The sequence below is a fragment of the Giraffa tippelskirchi genome, chromosome 5 (assembly GCF_054371585.1).
Source record: "Giraffa tippelskirchi isolate mGirTip1 chromosome 5, T2T-mGirTip1v1.2.pri, whole genome shotgun sequence".
NCBI lineage: Eukaryota > Metazoa > Chordata > Mammalia > Artiodactyla > Giraffidae > Giraffa > Giraffa tippelskirchi.
Genome location: NC_137279.1, coordinates 55,141,277 through 55,163,745, shown reverse-complemented (window position 1 = coordinate 55,163,745; position 22,469 = coordinate 55,141,277). Strand labels below are relative to the sequence as shown.

Genomic DNA, 22,469 nt, shown 5'->3' with positions numbered 1-22,469 from the left:
AAGTTCTCCTCCCTGACTGAGCATTAAAACCCGTTTGTTTTATGATTCATCCCCAGGTGTGTTTATGGCTGAAAGGCAGCGACAGACCTGGAGTGGGAATCCTCATTGCCTCTGAATGGAACCTGGACCCAGGACCCTCCATAGTGTTCCTGTTGAAGATGCCAGCTTGTTCGGGAGGTGAGGTCCTGTGCTATTGGGCCCTGGTATTCCACTGAAGCCCTTCAGCACTGGGTCAGTTTCACTTTCTTAGGAATAATGTGCCTTGGGATTTTTCAGTCATGTAATGAAGTCTATATGGTTCTCTGGTGAAATAGTGGAATCTGGCCTCTGCCCTCAAGATATTTAAAATCTAATTGGGGGCAGACACCCAAGGTCAGTCTACACTATACATTTTGACATTTCCACTATGAACAGTGAGTTAAAATAGAACTAAATCTTGAAACCTTACTTATTAAAGTTGGTAGTTTAAAGAAGGCCTAGCATTCCTAAGAGCATTTACAGATCCAGGCCCTGTGCCAGTCACTCCACAGGGTCCACCACCTCCTTTAATCCTCCCAACAATCTCATGAGGCAGGAATTATGACTTTCTCTACTTTTACAGTGCATGAGTGTGCACATTCAGTCGTGTCCGACTCTTTGCAGCCCCATGGACTGTAGACCGCCAGGCTTCTCTTTCCATGGGATTTCCTAGGCAAAGAATACTGGAGTGGGTTGCCATGCTGCCCTCCTCCAGAGGATCTTCCCGGGCCAGGAATCAAACCTATGTCTCTTGCATCTCCTGCTTTGGCAGTCAGATTCTTTACCACTGCACCACCCGGGAAGCCCCAAAGAGAAGGGGGCGACTGAGGATGAGATGGTTAGATAGCATCATTGACTCAATGGACATGAATTTGAGCAAACTTTGGAAGATAGTGGAGGACAGAGGAGCCTGTCATGCTGCAGTCCCTCGGGTCACAGAGAGTCGGATATGACTCAGCAACTGAACAACAACAACCGCTTTTACAGATGGAAAAATGAGGCTCAGGGCACTTTTTAAATTCACAGACAATGTGCTTTCTGAGTTTAAGCAGCTGGTGGAACAGGGCTTTGATAGTAGGCAGACCTCAGAGACAGAATGCTCAAACTCCAAGCTATACTTCATAGTATACATTAATTTCTATAATAAAATCTCTCTGTAAAGCCCTTTTCTGTAACCTAGATTGGCTCAGGCCATGGGCCAGATCAGGTTTCCACAGTTAGGGCCCTGTAGTGCAGGTTTTGAAGAGAGAAAGCAAAAGCTATAAAGCAAAGCTTCATGCATCACTCCTTCTAGAAGCATCCTATTTGTTTTTTCTGAATACCTTTGACCACCAGATTGCAGTCATGCACTCACAGCCCAGCACAGGTCCCAGTTTTCTGAAGCAGATAGGAGACCTGGTTATTATCATCATGGCTGCAAGCCCCTATCACCACTGGGCACTCTGAGAATTTACTCCTCCCTCCCTTGAGAAAACGCAGGCAAAAAACACCCAGCCCTGTGGTTATAAATCCCGTGAAAAGTTACACTGGCATCCCCAAACCTAAAAGAATTGGTATAATGTGCCAAATATTTTGGCTGTAAATTGGAGCTTATTTTTATGGCCTCTGTGACCATGTGGCTCAAGTATGAGACAAAGGAAAGTCCACCACCTTTTGTGTCACCAAAAAAAAAAAATAATAAGTGAGATCACATCTGTACTTCCTCTACACAGGATATATTCATTCCAGAGTGTGCTCGTGAATCAGAACACTAGGAATGGAAAGGCAGCCGTCTGTCATCCACAGAGAATCACCCTTTGGGGTAAAGTGATACACTAACATAGCAAAGGGAGGAATCAGAAAAAAGAGAGAGAAAGCAAGGAAATAACTTGGCAAACCTAATTCAAAATTCAAAAAAGTGAAAATGTCTTTTTAGCCTAAACAGAGCAGGCTACTGTGTGATATTCACTCCTCAACTCATACAGACCTCCATTTACCAGTCCACAAGGACCCACCCTCACCCCCTCTCATGTTCTAATTTCCTTAGTTTATCTTGGTGCTCTTCTGGTCTGCTGAAGAAGATAAAGCTTGCCAGGGGCCCAGGGGATAGAGGGGCTTCAGTGACAAGATGTGGAGTTGGTCCTCCTCCTGGAGCAGAGAGAAGGCGAGAGGGTCACGGGAAGTTCAAGGTGCCAGGAGGCTGGTCAAGAGCCTTTTCCAACAGCACAGGTATGAAGGGATAAAGTCACACCCAAGAAACAGGACAGGAATACAAAAAGAGGGGCTGTGTCCAGTCCTTTGAAGGGAACAGAAACTGAACGTATAGACTGGTTAGAAAGGAAAGGCAGCGTTAAATGTGGCAGCAAGGTTCCAGTTGGTTTAGGGGAAGGAGTATGGCAGGGGGTTGTGGGCAGAATGCTCCCACTAAAACCAACAGAAGAGCATCACAGAATGCTGACTGTAGAATTGGGATAAACTCGTGGATAAAAAAGATGTGGTACATATATACAATGGACTACTACTCACTCATGAAAAAGAATGAGATAATGCCATTTGCATCAACATGGAGGCAACTAGAGATTATACTAAGTGAAGTAAGTCAGACAGAGACAAATATCATGATATCACTTATATGTGGAATCTCAGATATGACACAATTGAACCTATCTGTGAAACAGAAGCAGATTCACAAACATAGAGAACAGACTTGTGGTTGCCAGCGGGAGGGGGCTGGGGGGGGATGGAGTGGGAGGTTGGGGTCAGCAGATGCTATCATATATAGAATGGATGAACAACAAGGTCCTACTGTATAGCACAGGGAACTATATTTAGTATTCTATGATAAACCATAATAGAAAAGAATATTTTAGAAGGCGAGCAGGGCGATGTGAGGGGAGGCGGCCGGCGGCTCCCTCCTCAGGAAGGGCATGTTCGGAGGGGCGGCCACGCACCGCCGCCGCCGCCGCCACAGCCGCCGCCGCGCCCGCACCGCGATAAAAGGGGCAGTAGCACTTCCTGTCGCGATGACGCGGCGCACGTGGCGACCCCTAGGTGCCGGGCGGGCCGTTTACTGACTGTTTACGGGCCGGCCGTTTACCCGCCAGCGTGTCCGCAGCGCTGCCGCCAGAATGGGCTGCGCTCCAGCATCCACCCTTCCGAGAGCCAGGGGGTGTACCCCAGCGGCGAGGAGGCCGAGGACGTGAGGGGCCCCGCGGCGCCGCCGCTCCCGCCCGGCGGCCCGAGCCTCCCACCCCGCCAGAAGACGGCCGCCTCGACCGGTGCCCCCGGCTCCAGCCTCGCAGAGTCCGAGCCTCGCGAGGGCAGCGGCAGCGGCAGCAAGGTTGTCAAGTTACTAAGCCACACAAGGTCTCAAGCAGTTGAAATATTGATGTCTCGCCTTCACTTAGATATGAAAGATACACAACATGCTAAAACTGACCAAGAAGCAGAGGAGAACTCACTGACAGAGACTCGTAAGTGGTGCCGGAGCGTCATGCCAGCGAGCCCCGGGCCCCTCCCGATGTCCCATGAGGCGTCCGTGCTTCCGAGCTCCAAGGTCAGCCCCCTGCACTCCAGAGGCCTGCCAGCCCCACCCCAGAGCCATCTGTGCGGGGCCATCTCCTCCCAGCCCGGCCTCCCGTAGCCCCAGAGGACGGCCTTGGCTCGGAGCCACCGCCGGGACTCAGGCAGGACCAGGAGCTGTGAAGGGCCCCTCTTCGCTCTAGCTGCATCCTTGGTGTGGACAGTGACCAGGAGCTCTCGGATCCCCCTCCTCTGCTGCCCTTACCGCCCACCTGAGGTCCAGCCTCAGCCTTCATGCCCACGGCTTCTGGAACCACGTGCTTCTAGCCGCGGGCGTCCTGGAGCCTTCCTGAGCTCCTCCGACCCCCTCCTTCTCTAGAGGATGGTGGAGAGTAAAGTGTCAGGGCCGGGATTGCATCGGCCTGAGTTTCTGCCAAGAAACCACATTCAGGGACTTCCCTGGTGGTCCAGTGGCTAAGACTCTGCGTTTCCAGTGCAGGGGGCCCAGGTTCGATCCCTGATCAGGAAACTAGATCCCGTATGCCACAACTGAGACCTGGTGGATCCACATAAATTAAAAAAAAGAAATAGCACATTCATATGAACTGCAGAGAACGTGCGAATAACGTTCATCACAATTGCCACGCTGGCGGTCACGGTGCATCTGGTTCCAGAAGAAACTAAGTCAGCTTCCTAACAGGGCGTGTGTTCCTGGAACTCACAGAATAGGACAGAACAGACCTGGCGCCTCCTCCTCCCGGAGCTGGTCTGAGTCAGGCTGGGACACAAGCAGATGCTGAGGGCCTGTGTCTCAGGACGGACTGTCCCCCCCACCTCCCACCTTCCGCCGACACCATTCGCATCTCACCGACACCCTGACTCTGTCTTTGGTCCACAACTAGCGGCCCCTCCAGCGAGGATGGCAGTGCTCAGGCAGCTGGCGCTGCTGCTCTGGAAGAACTATACTCTGCAGAAGCAGAAGGTGCTGGTGACCCTCTTGGAGCTCTTTCTGCCCCTGCTCTTCTCTGGGATCCTGATCTGGCTCCGCCTGAAGATCCAGTCAGAGAATGTGCCCAATGCCACCCTCTACCCCAGCCAGTCCATCCGAGAGCTGCCCCTCTTCTTCAGCTTCCCTCCCCCGGGGGCCGCCTGGGAGCTGGCCTACATTCCATCCCAAAGTGAGGCCGCGCGCACGGTGGTGGAGAACGTGCAGAGGGCGCTGGTGATCAACCTGCGAGTACGATGGAATTGATGGTGATGAGCTCAATGCGCATGAAGCTGAGCATGAGGAAAAGAGGGAACTCATTCTGAAGGACCAGGAAGAAGCGGTCCTGGATATAGGCACCATGTGAGAATCTCTTCAGAATCACACCGAGGCTCTGAAACAGCCTGGTCGTCTCACTGGGAGCATGGTGCCACATGATGGCTCTATCTGTCACATGCTGTATGGCCAGGAAGCCTTCTTGGTAGTATCCCACATGAAAAAACTGTGGATATCAAGCACAAGAGATTAAGAACAAAGGTGTAAAACAACTGATAATTCAGATGGGTGATGGCTAGCCATTCACATACAGTCAGGAATAGAAAAGGCACTGCTATAGCCAAGGTGCTACGATATGGAAGAAAAGAGCAGAAAGTCACAGTGGGACTCGTGTGGCTGAGGGATGGTGTCTTTTATCAGAAATGGGGTAAAAAGGAGCTCTGGGCAGACAAATGGGGGGTACCCAACACAACCATCCTCAAGGCAGGGGGCATCTTCTCCCCTGAGTCCTCGGGCTCTGGGGAGGGTGCCCACTTTGCAGTTGTGCTCTCCACCACACAGGAAGAGTCAAATTCAAAGAACTTGGAAGACGTAGCCCCTCTCAACTGCTATGACCTGTCCCTGAACTGTGCCTGCTGCAGTCCAAGGGTTATGGTCACTGCATTTTGCTGCCAAACCTCAAAACCAGTCTTCACCATAAGCAACCCTTCTTTCAAGACAGCATAGTCGGTGTGCCAAGGTCAGCTTTTGGGAACAATAAATAGATTGAAAGGCAAAGATCCCTGGTCCTGGAGTTTTCTAAGAAATAATGGCCCACGTCCAAGCAAGGGTCGCCAGCCCTCCATACCGGCAGAGCTGAGCAGGGTACGCCAGTATTGGGGTAGAGAGGGCTGAGGTCTTCTGGTGGCCGAGGCCTCCAGATGTGTCAGGATGAAAAGGGCAGGAACAAACTGTTAACGATAAAAGTCTGGGAACTGTTACATATCCGTGATTGCAAGCAGGAGAACTGCTGACACCCTTTCTAGAATCAGATGAAACTATAAACCCTGGAACTTGGATTCCCACTTGGGGGGCTTGCGAGCCCAAGGCTTCAGGTCAATAGTGCGGCCACTCTACAAGGTGCTGCAGACTGGCGACTTAGTTTTCTAAGAGCAGTTCATCCCCGAGGGCCCAGAGAGGACGGTCACCCTAAACCCCTCACAAAGACAGAGACCAAAACTTGACAGGGATGTGGAGGGCAGGAGTGCCAGAGAGGACTGGTTCATGCGCCTCCAGTCAGGAGGCCACTGCTTACTGTGGAGGAGAGGATGAGCGAGTCTCCGCATCGTCCCACTGTTTTCCCTCAGTGCAGGGAGCTAAGGGCAAGTACCCATTGTTACAAGCGGGAAAGTTAACACGTTCGGAAACATAAAGAAAGCGCTCCTTCTTGTAAAATGCTTCTGTTCTTCTCTTGAACAATTCAGTATCATTATAAAACAATCAAAGGCTAAACTGCCAGACTAACAAGGTGTTGTCAGGACTCCAGCAGCACCGCCCTTCCCTTACTCCTCTGGCTGTGCAGAGGACACTAGTGCAGTGAGATGATGAGCACAGAGGCAGAACCAGGGAGGACGTGCTCCAGGCTGCACCCCTCCGTGCCCTGGTGGGCTACTTCTGGAATGTAAACACCCGTCCCCAGGGCACTGTCTTACCAGCCTGAGGCAGCAGCTCTGGGGAAGTCACCACCTAGAGACCCCAGAGCAGGCCCCCTGCTCCTAATGACACTGGGACAGGAATCACCTTTTACTGAGGGTCAGCGAGGAAGCTGCGTTCACAGCCGTGTGGCCCATCATGGGCAGAGCTGCCAGCCTAGACTTCTGGTTGGGTCCCGATTCTTTGCAGGGGCCCCAAAGCCAGCCCCCTGGACACAGGAGGCGGGGGGGAGGGGCCCCTCACAATGCAGCTCACCAGCAGCAGCAGGCTGGGAACAAGGAAGGACAGGAAGTCCCATAGCAGAGCTGAGAGCCAGAACGTAGCCACGCGGACGCCGCTCCCATGAACTGGATCTGCTTGGCCTTGAGGCCTCTCTCCTTGACTGTCAAGATGGAAAAGGAAATTGAAAGGAAAAGCCATTCCGAAAAGCAAGCTGATGAAAAGATAATGTCCTTTAGGGCCCCTGTCAAAGGCAGGATATAAGGAGAGAGGCAGTCATTTAAGTAGAATCTGTCAAAGCAACCATATTCCAAAATAACAATTTGTAATTAAAACAAAGAGACAAAAAGGGAGGAAGCTGGTGGTAAAGGGAGAAGCTCAGTGAGGAGGAAGGAAAGCTGCATATACTCATACAAGATGTCCTCTACCGTCTTCATGCTCGGCTGAGGCTGAGGGTGGTTCGGCACCGTTATGGACGCCCTGGGCCCAGAAAGCAACTTGAACAGGACGTTATCCACCAGTGCCAGCACCTGGGCCGCGGAATGGTACGTCTGGTTGTTGAACAGCGCTGTCACGACGGTGTGGTTCCCCATGTCGTCAAAAGAAATGGCCACCAGGTATTTCTGGTCAAAGACCTCGGGCTCCTCCTCTAACTTTTTCAGGAGGAACACTTCCACTGGGCCTGGAAGAGAACAGACCACTGAGCGGGTCACACCAGGCCTCGCGAGGCAGGGAGGACCGCAGCTCCTCCTGAACGTCTCTCTCCTCACCAAGCCCCACACACATCCCCAGTGGGGTCCTCCTGTCATGGCCGTGCCCTGACTTCCAGTCATCCACTTGGCCCGCACGGCTGCCTCCTGCCTGAGCCCCTCAGGCCTGGGGCCTCAAGAAAATTTTCCTTCATTGACTGGAGCGGCAATGAACAGTCTTGTCCGGGCATCTTTCAGGCTTCCCTGCTGTGCAGTCCCCATTCACACCACAGGCTCTGAACTCAGGAGCGCCCTCTGACCCTCTGAGGCTGAGCTACGTCTGTGTGACCATCACGGGCTGTTCCTCTGTATTACTGCTTATCCACAAGACCTCTGGGCTAGGAGCTGAGAGCTGTTCATCACCACACTTCTAGCACACAGCTGACTGACCAAGAACCCTGGAATGTTTGTGCTGGAATGATCACTGTACTGGTGGCTGAAGGTTACCGAGGGCCCAATGTCGCAGTGCAAAGCACCTGTGACGGGCGCTCCCCCGGGGACCCTCCGGTGACAGTGTGAGGAAACCAAGGTTGGGAGAGGTAAGGCACTACAATCCCAATCATTTCTGCAGCTGATCTCTTATACTTCACTCAAAATAAATCCTTAAAATTTTCATTTTAAATTAAAATAACACATCAATATAATTTAAAAAATCAAATAATTATACAAAACTTACAATGAGAGATGGCAGTGCCATGGCCCTCCCATCACTATCCCTGGCTCCTGCTCACCAGGGCAGCCACGTTGAAGTCTTTCAGTCTGTGCTTCTAGCGATCGCTAAATAGTCCATTTCTCCACTGACAGCCTATCTCAGAAGCAAGGACTTGGCTCTCTTAGAGGACTAGCCCCTCTCCCCCGCCCCAGAGTTGTATCATAAATTCAGTTTAACCAACAGTCAGTTTTGACATTCACTATGAAAAAGTAGCACACCATGACATGTTTCTTTCTTATGTACACCTGTGCCCCTCTGGAGGAAATACTATTCTCCTTTTCTCATCTGCTTAGTTTTTGTCCCATCTATCACCAAATCACCCACAAAGTCCCTTGGCAGAAGTGTAAATCGCTTCTCAACACGTTCAAACATAACAGAACATTTGTTTCATTTTTGGACGTGCTTTAGTCCTAGAAAGACACAACTTGGTCCCATTTCTAGGAACTTTCCCTTTCCTGTCACTTTTGAAAGATTTTTTCTGAGGCTTCTAGCCACACACTCTGACTTCAGAGACCATCATGTAGCCTGGAAGCACATGGCTTCACTGTAGGGAGCAATGGGCCTGCTTCCTGCCCCATTTTCCTGGGCCTGGTACTTACTTTGCAGCTCCAGAGTTATCTGGTCCTCAGCCATAAGCATATATGTCAGATGTTTTAGAAGTTGCGGACCCAGACTGGAGTTTGGAGAAATGTAGAATGGAACAATAGTTTGACCATATGATTTTAGGGTCAGCTCCAATGGGCTGTTGTCCACGCTTGTACTGAAGCTGAGGAATGAGAGGCTGGCAGTAAGAATGATCAAAGGCACCAGGATCTGTATTGACAGCATCATCTTCCAGTTGCGCCAAGAAGAGGTAGCCCTTTTCAAGAACATGGCACGGAACTGTTGGCAGAGAATGCTGAACTACAATTTTAAAAAAGAAGGACACACCATTAAATGGTCACAGGTAGGAGCTGGCAGGCAGTGAAGTGGCTCATGTTCAACTGTATTCTCTCATATTATGTCTAACATTTTGATTGTGTCAAAAATTGCTTCAAACTAAAATTCTTTGACTTAATTATTAGATTAACATTTAATGGCAGAAAAAGAAGGCACAGATTGGAAAGAGTTTGAAAGAGAAGTCTAAACAGACATCAGATGTAAGCATGATACATTGTTTTTCACCTGTCAGATTGGCAAACATTTTATGTTGATGAGGATATGGGGGGAGGGAAATGCCATTGCTTGCTGGCATTTTAATTGATATTACTTTTTTAGAAAACAAATGAGCTAAATGAATAAATTTAATTTGACATCCAAAAAAAAAAAAGAATATTTTAAAAAAGAGTGTATATGGATGTATAACTGAATCGCTTTGCTGTACTGCAGAAATTTACACAACATTGTAAATCAACTATACTTCATTAAAGAAAACAGAACCAAGATAAACTCCCAGTGAACGTGGAGTGTCTGCACATTCCCAGAGAACATGCCCAGGGAGTCCTTAGCAACAGTTCCCATGGCTTAAGATCCTGGGCAGGGCAGGAGATAAGGTAGTAGGTCTTTTGAACCCTGAACACAGAGCAGTATAGAGCATGGTGGGGGAGATGTCTGCATAAAATCCCTTCTCCAAATTCAGTTTCTGTCGTTTCCCCAATCTGCCACTCTCAGCCTCCCTGCTGTAAAAGCTCAGTGCCACTTGCCTAGAGAATAAAGTCTCAGTTCTCCAGATGGGTGGTCCTCTCCCTATTTCTCTACCCACTGAACTACTCCAAGGCCAATTTCAGGTGGACATCCCCTGAGCAGTTGCCCTTGACTCTTCATTTTCTCTTCTTCACTTCTATCCATGTTGATTGTACCACTGTTTAGTGCCATTTAGCTTTAAATGGTGTTTAACTGACAAAATGGGATAACAGAGATGAGAGGAGGTGGGATAAAAGAAGGAAGGGTATGAACTCTGAGTTGAAAGCACAACAAAATAAAATCCATTCGCATTTAACTCTGTTCTCACCCACTTGATCTAAGATTCCTATAACAACCCTGTAAGGAAGGTAACACAGGCCTCCCTCATTAACCTCACTTATAGATAAGAAAATTGAAGGGCAGTGAAGCTAAATGATTTGTCCAAAGCCTCCAACCGGGAACACCAAGTTGAACCCATTCATTCAGATGCTTATTCACGTATTTATATATTTACTTATTTACTCATTCGTGTGCCAGGTACTGAGACACTGTTCTAAGCACTGGCAACGCGGGTGAAAAACACAGAGGTGGGTTATACAAAGCCTTATTCTAGTTGGAGGGACAGAAAATAAATAAGTAATATGATGTTACTAAGTGACAGTACTATGAAAAAGCATTAAGGAGGGTAAGAGACACAGAGAGGTGGGGTCCTCTTTTAAATGGAGTGGTCAGAGGGACTTCCCTGGTGGTTCAGTTGGTTAAGAATCCACATTCCAATGCAAGGGGGCATAGGCTGGATACCTGGCTGGGGAACTAAGATCCCACATACTATGCTGCCGAAACATTAATTTTTAAAAAAAACTTCGACGAAGTAGTCAGAGATTCTATAGGCTGAGCCGTAGAGCACTGAGTACTCTCACCTCTGCTCCATACTGCAGACTCTTGTTGCTGAAGGAAGTTGATGGTCATGTAATGGTCTACAAACCTCTCTTTTTGCAAATGTTGCCCAGGGCTTAGCATGTGCACATTTGAGTACCAGAACCCTTCCAGCACAAGGCCCCCCCACCCCCCAGACATCCAGGCTATAAGGCAGCTCTTTTTAAAAGCCCGCAAAGTTGGACTGCCTTTTATGGCTTCACATATAGACTATAACCTCCTTAGAAGCAAGAAGAACTTGCACGTGGTTTATAATAAGTATATGCTGATTACTCAGTTGGTTGATTGATAACATAAAAGCAGTTGAAAGAAGTGGAATAAGTGCTCCCCTTATTCAACAGTCATGTAGTTGCCAGTCAATTCACTGGAGAGACTTTCGGATCGATAAAGGTCTCTCCCCAGAAAGCCTAACCTCTCCCCATTCCCTAAATCACAGGAGCTCCCCTCCTACACAAACCCGTTGGGTGGCCAGGGTCAAACACTAAAAAACCAGATCATTCCAGGTTACCAAACTAAGGTAGTTGGGTCAATCGGTGACATTTCTGCCAACAGTGGAGAGTAGCAGAGGGGTGTGAAGAAGAGAACAGAGAAATAGAGACAAAGAATCAGTCCCAAATTATTGAAATCAATCCGACAAGCTACTGTGTGAGAAATGGACTTGGGTAAGTGACAAAGACAAAATGATTCAGGTACTTTGAGTTGTCTAATTTTCACAAACATATCTCGGTCCTGTGTTTATTTTAAAACCTTTTTATTGACAGCACCATTGAACATCTTTCACTTTTAAAGGTATGCACCTGTGCATTCATCCCTGGGGGACTTCACATGCAATTAGCAATGAATTATTGAAACTTTGTATCTTAGAGTTTTAATAATTCCCCCAAGTGTGACAATTATACTTCAGCAAAATTGCCTGGGAGGACAGAAGGAAGACTTCAAGCAACAAAACTCCACAATACTGTAACATAATTTCAGACCTCTAGGAAGGAAGGATTCTCCCCTGAAAATCAACGTCCTTTCCAGATTATTCCAATCAGAATTCAGAGCAAGTTTAGTGTCTCGGCCTTGTACCAAAAGGAGACCACTGATCAATCTAGCAATATGCAAGAAAGTTCCATGTAAACAAAAAAAGTCCAGAAAGAAATACCTGAAAAGTTCCATTAAAGAATAACACATCTTCATTGCTAAATTCCAAATTCCTAAGAACATTTAGATGACAGTGAAGACTAGATGCTGATGGAAGTTTCATTTGAGCAGCCAGTTTCCAGATTCAACAACTTCATTTCTATTTTATTCCTGTGGCTAATCACATGCAAATACACTCAGAAGCACAAATAGGTGACAATTTATCAAGTGAACAACAGGGCTATACAATAGGCATGCTTACTCAGTCTTAAATAAAAACCCAAACTAGGTCATGTTTCATCATTGCTTTTAAACCAGTGTTTTTTCACAATCTTTAATTGCAAGAGTGTGAAGATACATTACATCTGGGATAATTGGGATAATTTAAATCAGGAGATGTATTTTGTCCTCTTGGGGAAAAAAATGGATATGATTTAGCAAAGGAGTAAATGAGTCATGAACAACAAAACAAATTTTTTCAATGCCTGAATTTGTCATTAGCCCTAAGATGAGCTGTTTGTCAGGGACCAATAACAAAAAATATCAGTTTTAAAATCAGTGGAAAATTAAGCACATTAACTCCAAGAATCAATCATGCTGATGTGTCCTTCTCATTTAGTAGTGAGTCCATCAAATTGAGGACAGTCAAAAATTGAAGTGATCATCACAAAATAGTGTGAGCATTTTATTCACTGTTACATGGTCTGAACTGTATAATCAGATTGGTGAAGGCTTTACTTTTTCCAAGTTGTATTTTTCTTTAAATATCCACATTTCTATATAAAGATGGCTGTATTTTTACAGTTTGGTCTCATCTTTTAAAATTATTTTTTTAAAGAGCAAATTCTGCAGAGTGATTATATTAAAAGAATTGTTGGACCCTGGAAGGTCTTTCATCCACAATAACCCTCAAAAGCCCTTAGGTTAAGTCAAAGGCTCAGAACTAGGGGCTATTCTGCTTTCTGGGGGACCTGTGGCAATGTCTGGGAACATTGTTGGTTGTCACAACTCGGGGGGACGTTACTGGCATCTAGTGGATAGGGGTCAAGAGATGCTGCTAAAATTCCTACAAGGCACCAGACAGCCCCACACAACACAGAGTTGTCCAGCTCAGAAGGTCAAAATTGGCACAGCTTAATAGGGACTTCCCTGGGAGGTCCAGTGGTTAAGACTCTGCACTCCGAATGCCAGGAGCATGGTAGGCTTCCTGGTCCGGAAACTAAGATCCAGCATAAAAAAAAAAAAAAAAAAACCACCTCTTACTACCTCAAAAGGCAGCTCTCTTATTATAATCCAAATCTACCTCAGTGATCTCTTTGACATTCAAAGCACCCCTTCCAACTGAACTTTTCAGTTCCTGATTTACCTCCACTAGAGACTGGCCAGTCGGTGGCCAAAAAGAGAAGAAAGAAAGAAAAACAAAAAGTAGCTAAGTATGGAGAACATTCTGAATTCTTCCTCAATGTCTCCTTATTTTATTGAACAAAAAATTAAAGGGATATTATTTTTTTCTGTCAACAATGGAGCCTGATAGCCCAATGAACATTCATAGTGGCCAAATACAAGAAAAAAATCAACCTCTATTTTCAAAAACAGAGTTGAAATTTGGGAAATAAAAGCAGACATGGTATTTCCTACAACTGGTGCTGAAATAATGTGGCAAGGACCCTTTCCACAGAAATAGGAGGCAATGGTTAAGTGTTGCCTCGTGTCCCCAGGTTAGTGGGCCTGATGGCTGGTTCTGATCTGACACCCAAAGGATTCCTTAGATGCTTAAAAAGTTATTTTCAGTTCCTAGGGACAAAGAGGGAATTCTTCTGGAACTAACCTAAACATACAGCAATGCTAAACTGGGTAGCAGGATTTTTCTAATCTCAGAAAAAAAGAGTGTTGTTTAAATCCACTGTTCATCAGGCACCATGGCCAATATGCAAAGGGGAAAAAAAAACTTTTGCATTGCCTTGGGAGAATTTAAATGTAGACTAAAAGGGAGAGTAAAACCCAAGTAAAAATACCATAGAGCAAGCATCACATGCCTGAGATGGCAAATGCTAACACTTAACCCAATACAAAAATATTGCACTTAATTAGCTTGTTTGGACATTATTAAACACACCAAGCCAAACTGTATTCCATAATTTGGTATGTTCGTAAGTGTCCATCAAGATAATTTCCTGAGGTTAGATTTAATTATGTTGGAATTTAATTATTTTTCCTTTGCAGGCAAATACTTTAGAGATTAATTAAAGAATATTATTTGAATGTAAACTAATATGCATTCCTTTATCCATCTGCACAAAACTATAAAATGATATTTTCCTCTTTTTCATGAAAGCAGAATGATACGAAATCAAATTAGGCCTTCAAATCTGGAAGTGAAAGACAGATTTCTTCTTTGACTCCAATCAGTGTATTTCAACCAACATTTACACAAGAGAATTTGATCTACATATTACTGTGGTGAGTTTCACAGACAGAGAAACCTCGTTTTGTGTGAGTACATGCCATACTTTTAACATTAAAAATAAAAATGTCTTATATTTACTCTCATTTTAGCTATTAAGTCTATATACACTATAGCATATACTGTGTGCATGTGTACGTGCTATGTCACTTCAATCATGTCCAACTCATTGCAGCCCTATAAACTGTAGCCTGCCAGGCTACTCTATATAATATCATTAAGTATATATGCTTAATAAACTTCTCGGGATAAAAACATATTTAGGCATTTTTATATTTATCTAATTCATGGCCAATTTAAACTCAGATAATGAATTTAACAGGAATAAAAAATTTCCTGTTCTACTGACCACAGTTGCTTCTTTACTTCAGCTTTAGAATTTAAAACTAAGACACAGCTTTTTAATGGTGTTTATGCTGAAAACTGTGGGGGCCTTTTCTGTTCCCAGCCCATAGCTTCTTATGAGAACTGTGCAGATTCCAGATCATGCAGACTCCACGCTTACAGTCTAAGGGATGATCTTTCTCAGTCAATTTTGCAACCCATCAAAGAAGATTCTAGTTCTCTAGTAAGGCACCTCTCATTTGCTTATACCTATTTTGAGACTGTTCTGTTTAAAACATTGGTGCCTAAACAATTTGTTAAACACGTGACAGATGTTTCTCCAATACTAATATAGGTCGATTTTAGAAGCAAATCAGATTGTAATAAATGTATTTGGAGCTTGGTAATATGGGTCAGAGAAAGAAAGATGTAACCTCCTTGAAACATATTAAAGGCAGCAATTTAATAAATGCTTGTTTCTCCCTTGGACATACACTTTTTAATCAAATTATTAGTTGACAACTATAATAAATATCTTAAAATATATCTAATTAAAGGAAAGTCAATCTAGCTTATTTGGGGGGCAAGAATGCATACTCAATGTCATATATTCTTCTATTCTGAGAATGCTCATTTTCTCCTGGTAAATGCTACATAGATCAATGTGATCATATAAAAGAAACACAAGGAAAATTTGGGTAAATAAGCAAATCATTAACAAGCAATAAGTGATATCAGTCCCAACTGGACTGACTCTAAAAGACAGTATTTAAGTACTGTGTCATACTTAAAGAAGTAGAGATATTCCCATACTTCCAAGTGAAAAACACAAGCATCTTATATACTTAAACATTTGAAGCAACCTATAGTTGTAGTTTATTTTCTTGGGCTCCAAAATCACTGCAGATGGTGGATGAAATTAAAAGACACTTGATCCTTGGCAGAAAAGCTATGACATACCTAGACAGTATATTAAAAAGCAGAGACATTACTTTGCTGACAAAGGTCCGTCTAGTCAAAGCTATGGTTTTTCCAGTAGTCATGTATGGATGTGAGAGTTGGACCATGAAGAAAGCTGAGTGCTGAAGAATTGATGGTTTTGAGCTGTGGTGTTGGAGAAGACTCTTGAGAGTCCCTTGGACTGGAAGGAGATCAAACCAGTCAATCTCAAAAAGAAATCAGTCCTGAATATTCATTGGAAGGACTGATGTGAAGCTGAAGCTCCAATCCTTTGGCCACCTGATGCGAAGAACTGACTCATTGGAAATGACCCTGATGCTCGGAAAGATTGAAGGCAGGAAGAGAAGGGGACGACAGAGGATGAGATGGTTGGATAGCATCACCCACTCGATGGACATGAGTTTGAGCAGGCTCCAGGAGTTGGTGATGGACAGGGAAGCCTGGCGTGCTGCAGTCCACGGGGTCGCAAAGAGTCGGACACAACTGAGAGACTGAACTGAACTGAACTGAATAGTTGTAGTTCACAGCAGAAAGTCTTTTTCTCACCACTTCCTGAAATGAAGAAATCATCAAAATGCATTTTTTTTCCTGCCTTTCCACATCCTCAGTAAATTGAACATCCTCTAATGTTCTGAGAATATTTTCTACCTTACTAGGTATTCATTTTACATTCATTCAAAAATGAGTCAAAGAGAAAAAACTTCTGCCGTGATAAGATTACCTAACTTTTCTCTTTTATGGTCTCCCAGTGGAATAGAAAAGTATATAGCTGTTATGGTTCTTGAGTTTTTTTGATGTACTTGGCTATGAGCTCACCTGAGAGTCAGCTAGAAGTTCTAGTCAATTTAAAACAAAAAGCTACTTTGAATCCTGCGCCCACAATCATTGAGTCCCAGCCTTCAATGTCCCTGATGTGTGCACTAGCGCATTTGCTTCAGAAAATAAATGTTCAAACAAAACTGTTGAAGAGCAGCATGAAACCCCCAGGATAATGTAAAGGAGTTCTCAGTCACATAAGAATTAACAGACCAGTTCAAGTAGCATCCCAAACCACCAGCCGCTTACGGAACACAGAGCGTGCTCACTTCGCGTCTGGTCAGTGCCTACAGCTCACAAAGTTCTTCCCACAAGCCAAGTGACTGGTTCCAAAGTGCCTCGTCTATATAGTCTTACTGATGTGGGCACCAGATTAAAAATGTGTGCTGTTGACATAATGTGAGTCCTCCTGAGGTTTGCCAAGAGCTTGTCCGTGGTCACTCAGACAACCTTCCAAAGATACTTCAATAGCCACTTCAGTGGTCTGTCGTCTACCGAGGCCATCACTCTGGGACATGTCCAGCGGGGGACAGCCATTGTGCTCCGCACAGCCATTGACATGGGCCAGTGGCAGGGCCCCAGGAGGACAGCACAGCTGCTTGGCACAGCTTTTGGCGATGCAAGGGGAGCTGCAGAGGAACTGCAAGTCCTTCTGCTCCAGGGGCTCCTTCAGGTCCTCCTTCTCAAACTGGATGGTCACATTGTGGATTCCAGCGTTGTGGAAGATTTCTCGAATTTTTCTGTTGGCATCCTGATCTCCCCCATCCTGCTGATACTTGATGTGCAGAGTGGCAATGATCTTCCCACTTATAAGTTCCCAGATGTGGACTTCATGGATGCTGCTAATTCTGGGCACAGCAGAGAGCTTACTCACTAGAATAAGGAAGAGAAAACAATAGCCAAGGTGAGGGCTGTAATTGGAACATGGAACCATCGTGGGACAGGTAGGTCCCTTTACGCTTTCTCACCAGAATGATGTCATTACTGAGAATAATAGAAAGGAAAACAGCTGTACCTATATGAGTACATTTTCCCATAATCTTCTTCTTCTCTGAGTTCCTCTAACATACAGGGTTAGCCCATAAAAGGCAATTCAAGAAAATAAGTTTCACAACAACTCTCCCCAAATGACCAGGTTGTTGAGTGTACAAGGCATTAAATGCTCTGATAGACTGGCATGGGAATATAAAATAGGATGCCTTTTTTAAAGGGGATTTGGCAATATAGGTCAAAAACTTTTAGCAACAATTCTAATACTAGGAACTTAACTGAAAGGAAACAACCAAATATTTATATATGAGAATGGTTTGGGCAATACTTTTTGTGTTAATGATAAACAATGGAAACAGCAAGGAAATAGTTAGCCAATTATGTGACAGATGGTGACATAGCTGTGAAAAAGCAAACTGCATATTTAAGGATATGAGGAAAGGTGTATAAGGTATTTTTAAGTGAAAAAGCCAATAGCTGGACTATATATGTGGCATGATCTTTTTCCCTTTTTTAAATGAAATGGTGTATATATACATACAAAAATTTTTAGGCAGATAAAGTCTTGTTTCAGTGAATGACTGACACAAAAACATTAAGTGTTAATTTCTGGGTGGTAGGATTATGAAAGATTTCTATTTTCTCATTTAGGCATTTCTATATTTTTCATACTTTCTAGCATTTAGAAACATGGTACTGAATAGTGAATCCAAGCAACCTATAGCCAGCCAGTCTGAACCCCAGTTTAGTCATTTACTACCTGTATGACCTTGGGTAATTTATCCAGTCCCTCTCTCGGTTTCCTTATCTGTAATTTAAGATAATCACAATACCTCATAGGAATATTTAAGATTAAAATGAGTTAATATAAGCAAAGCACCTGGGCAATATTACCTAACATGTAATCAGTGCCATTAAAGTGTTGCTATTGTTATTACAATCTATTTTTTTAATATTAATATATGTGTACATATATATATATATATACACATATGTGTGTGTGTGTGTGAAAGTCACTCAGTCATGTCCAACTCTTTGCGACCCCATAGACTATATAGTCCACAGAATTCTGCAGGCTAGAATACTGGAATGAGTAGCCTTTCTGTTAAAAGGCAATAAAAGAATATGTATCACGAATTGCCATTGGGTTGGCCAAAAGTTTGTTTGGGTTTTTCCAAAAGATGTTATGGAAGAACCCAAAAGAACTTTTTGGTCAACCCAATATATGTTTATTTTGCTTTTTCCATGAGGAAACAAGCCCCCGGAAAGAGCCTCCTTCCCCTCTGTCCTCCCCAGCCTGCCGCACTGCACCAAGCGTAGACATGCAGGACAGTCACAATGCAAATCATGCCTCTGGAGGGAAAGCCTAGCCATGGCAGTACAGTGTATTAAGACTCATCAAATTTAATTTTAGCTAGTTGTCATGAAACGAGGTCTTCCAATTTTCAGCCACATATAAGCCTGGGCTTTAGTTCATGTTCACTGTCTCGGCGACAAAGTAATGATAGAAAAATAGCAAAGATTCATGAAAAAAATTTGTTTTCCTATAAAAACATCCTCTCCATTTAGAAACGCTAGAACTAAAGTTGCACATTCAGTCTCTCACCAACATCTGGAGAGCTCCCATTTAGACATTCTACAAGATCTCTAAAAATGTTATTCTCAGATGCACATAAACTGAAGTGAGAGCTTGACCTTCTGTTTGAGCAAAGCAAAGAATCAGATTTCACTACTGAATGAGTGGATTGAAACATGGTCCATTTTTCTGTGTTATAAGACACACAGTGACTTGCATGCCCACAAAAATCAATTAACTAGAAAGCAGGATCTAGAATATGAAGGAATGACTCATATTTTCAGAAAAGGGGGAATAAAAATCAAGTCCTGGGCAGAGTGGCCTTATCTGAGTTAGAATAAATCTCTGACATGAAGGTCAACACACAGCCCAGGAATATTAACAGGGACTGCCAGAGGAACACATTCTCAGAAACTCATGGTAGAGTCAGAGAATGATGGGCTAAAAAGGACCTCTGGATCTCGGAGCTGCAAGTCATCTTAGTAGCTGTAGTCATCTATGAAACATAGAAGGATGTCTCAATTGCTTGGTGATTTCAAATATTTCAAGATACATAAATCAAACACTGCTCTGAAATAATGCTGGCGCTTTGGCCTGAAGAATGTTCAGTGGTCAGCGGTTTGAGATCAGAATGGCATGACTTACTCAGCTCTTCCATGTTGACACCTTTGGGGACCATCTGCAGCAGAATGGCAGCGGTCTCCTTGATGAGTGGAAAGGCAGATGATAAAATGATGATGACCATGACAACAGTCAGGCTGGGGTCAATGTAGCACTGCCAGTTACATGGGTCCTCACGTTTCAGGGGAAGCACATAGAATATGATGGCCGTGATCACCACCACCACCGACCCCAGGGCATCCCCCATCACATGCAAAAGTACCCCTGCGGGGAAGAAAGAAAGACCAGTCAAGCCCATATCCACGTTTGGGAGCCGTGTAACACTCAGTGACTTGGCTTCCCAACTCTATGAATACTTGTTGCTATTTGTTTTCCATTCTGTTAGAACAGCAGGCTGGATTCAAAAGCAAAAACAATGACCATTGCATCACAGAAAAACTAAACCCCAGATCACCATCCCATGACCCAGAGAACCTGGAACAGCCTAGGAAGATTCTGAGCTGCAAACACCTGCAGGAAGATGGACTGGGCTAGTTCAAAGTGCCACATTCCCTTCCCTAAATGCATTTGCCTACTTTTCACTTAGCCTGTGGTCACTTAAACTGCATTTGGTTTAAGAGATCCTCCAGAATGTCCCCACTAAAGAATTCTTTGTATCAATAAAATAACATTTAAATTCTACAGATAATAACAAAAATTTGGGTTGCCTTTACTTAAGGGAACTACTTTGAAAAGTTTTAATTATGATACAGAAAACATGTCATCCCAGCAAAGAAGATCTAAGTGTCCAATAATTTGTTGGACATAGGTTAAATAAACTGTGCTTAGCCATTCAGTCCTGTCTGACTCTTTGCCACCCATGGACTATAGCCTGCCAGGTACCTCTGTCCACAGGGATTCGCCACGCAAGAATACCGGAGTAGGTTGCCATGCCCTCCTTCAGAGGATCTTCCCGACCCAGGGATAGAACCCAGGTCTCCCACATTGCAGGTGGATTCTTTACTGTCTGAGCCACCAGGGAAGCCCAGACTAAATTGGGATTTAGTGAATTAGGTGAAGATTTGTCAGAAGGATTATACAGTATAAACAAAGTTGTTTTTTTTTAAACTTTCTGTACATAAGAATCTCTCTCTTTAAAGTCTGGTTGGTAGCTTCAGCATCACCTAGGAGCTTGTGAGACATACAGAATCTCAGGCCCCACTTCCAATCTATTGAATCCAATTCTGCATTTTAATAAGATCCGCAGGTGATTCAAATGCAGATAAAAATTTTCAAAGCGCTTCTCTAGAAAAAGCATACGGACTAAGAAAGATCTGCTCTGTCTCTCCAGGTATCCCAGATTCACTCCATAGAATTAATAATGATCTAAAATACTAACAAACTCACTCATGGCTGCAACTGAATCGTTCCACTTAGAAGAGGCTAACTCTTCCTCTTGGCAGCACTTCTAAGACTGAGTAGCATCATGGTGTCAAATGGCATTTTGAAAACATACCAAAGGTAAATTGTAGCAACTTCCCCCCCACCAAAGAAGTATAAGAATAAAAGGAATCCCCACATCTCCTTCAGGCTGAGTGTTTACTAATGGTAGTAGGATCCTGACTCAATAAATAAACAGTCCAATTTTTAAATTCTGTGCCCACTCTGTCCACCCCACCCCCACAGGAGCGTCTTACTTCCCAGTCCCTGTCCTCAGCCACCAAGAAAAACTCAAAATGTTCCCAAGAGTTGGTCTCAAGGAGAAACTGAAGATCAAAGCTTTAACCTTCCCCAGGGCAGTACAAAACACTACCATAAAAATATGAAGACCAATTATTTCCTATATGCACTCAACATCATTTTCACTGCCTGAGACTGTCATTCTCTTTTTTACTCCTCGTTTAGACTATAAGTAACGTAAGGGTGAGGGTTGTATCCTAAATTTCCTTTGTTTATATTTTAGCACTGGAGGCATACCATCAAGACACTTAAAAGGTATTTTCTGGTTGATTAGTCAGAACTCCCACAATACAAAGTAACTTCTGCCTCTTAGTAAGAATAACTGTAATGATAGCTAAGATATATGCACCAGACATTGTTGTATGTTGCATGTATTGATATTAATACATTAAGTGCTTTTGAGGACTCTCTGAAGTGGTTAGTCTCTCTATTTTACAAACGAGGAAACTGAAGCACAGAGTAGCTAAGTGACTTATCCAAGATTACACAGCTAAAACGTGTTTGAGTAGGCATATAAGTCTGCATAGCCTGACTAGAGAGCCATTGCATATCCTGCCCCATCTAAGTCCCAAATTCCAGTTTCAGGTTCTCCTTCTGAGAAGTCCCACTACTAGTTCCTAAGAAAAAAATGTTCAAACTTATTTTTCACATAATCCACAGTAAGAACCCTATTTTGCATCCTAGCCCAGGCACAAACATACACTGAAACAAATATTTCTTGAAAAAACAAAACCTGTCCTTATACAGGATTTATTACTATTTTTCTATATCATTCGATTCTAGTTCATTTTCTAAATGATGATCATACTCTACTAAATTGACTTTATGACCCAAACTATCATGACCTTCTGTTTGAAAAACTGCTTACAGCATCATGTCACTAAATTCCTGAGACTGGTCACTGTGGTGTGTTTTCTGGCCTCCCGTGCAAAAATGGTCTTTATCTTCTGGGGACCACAGTCCACTGGCAGGATTCTGAGATAAGTAGGTCAGTAACTTCTAGAGGGAGGACTATTCCCTGTGATGGGAAATCTCAGGAAAGGCTTCTCGAGAGACGGGCAAGCCTCCAAAGAGGAGGCAGACTTCAAAAGGCAACGATGTTCGATGTCCGAGGCAGGGAAACT

The 22,469-nt window shown here is 44.2% G+C and overlaps 2 protein-coding genes and 1 pseudogene across 7 annotated transcripts in view; 2 read left to right on the top strand and 1 right to left on the bottom strand.

Annotated features, from left to right (window-relative positions):
* Nucleotides 1-115: 115 nt before the first annotated feature.
* Nucleotides 116-9,461, top strand: LOC145507466 (uncharacterized). Its single transcript, XM_081494039.1, has 4 exons — nt 116-177; nt 2,045-2,226; nt 2,853-7,979; nt 8,879-9,461. Exons 1-3 carry the CDS (start codon nt 116-118, stop codon nt 3,638-3,640), a joined length of 1,032 nt encoding a protein of 343 aa, XP_081350165.1. The 3' UTR covers nt 3,641-7,979; nt 8,879-9,461.
* Nucleotides 4,313-5,557, top strand: LOC145506709 (phospholipid-transporting ATPase ABCA3 pseudogene; annotated as a pseudogene). The gene has a single exon (XR_014054197.1). The product of XR_014054197.1 is annotated as a phospholipid-transporting ATPase ABCA3 pseudogene (transcript).
* Nucleotides 9,462-11,484: 2,023 nt separating the features above from the next.
* SLC30A10 (solute carrier family 30 member 10) overlaps nt 11,485-22,469 on the bottom strand; it is a 36,688-nt gene continuing 25,703 nt past the window's right edge. For all 5 annotated transcript variants that reach the window (XM_081491972.1, XM_081491970.1, XM_081491971.1 and 2 more), the window contains 2 exons: nt 19,651-19,890; nt 11,485-17,312 (listed from right to left, as the gene is read on the bottom strand). In XM_081491972.1, coding sequence (XP_081348098.1) covers nt 16,813-17,312; nt 19,651-19,890 — 740 coding nt within the window. In that variant the 3' untranslated portion in view covers nt 11,485-16,812. The remainder of the gene's footprint in view (nt 17,313-19,650; nt 19,891-22,469) is intronic.

What these genes read in the sequence shown, in the direction of transcription:
- LOC145507466 (XM_081494039.1), top strand. Translation starts at nt 116, where the DNA reads ATGGAACCTGGACCCAGGACCCTCCATAGTGTTCCTGTTGAAGATGCC. An exon ending in GATGCCAGCTTGTTCGGGAG is followed by an intron (nt 178 to 2,044) that starts GTGAGGTCCTGT and finishes TAATTTCCTTAG; the next exon opens with TTTATCTTGGTGCTCTTCTG. An exon ending in AGCCTTTTCCAACAGCACAG is followed by an intron (nt 2,227 to 2,852) that starts GTATGAAGGGAT and finishes AAACCATAATAG; the next exon opens with AAAAGAATATTTTAGAAGGC.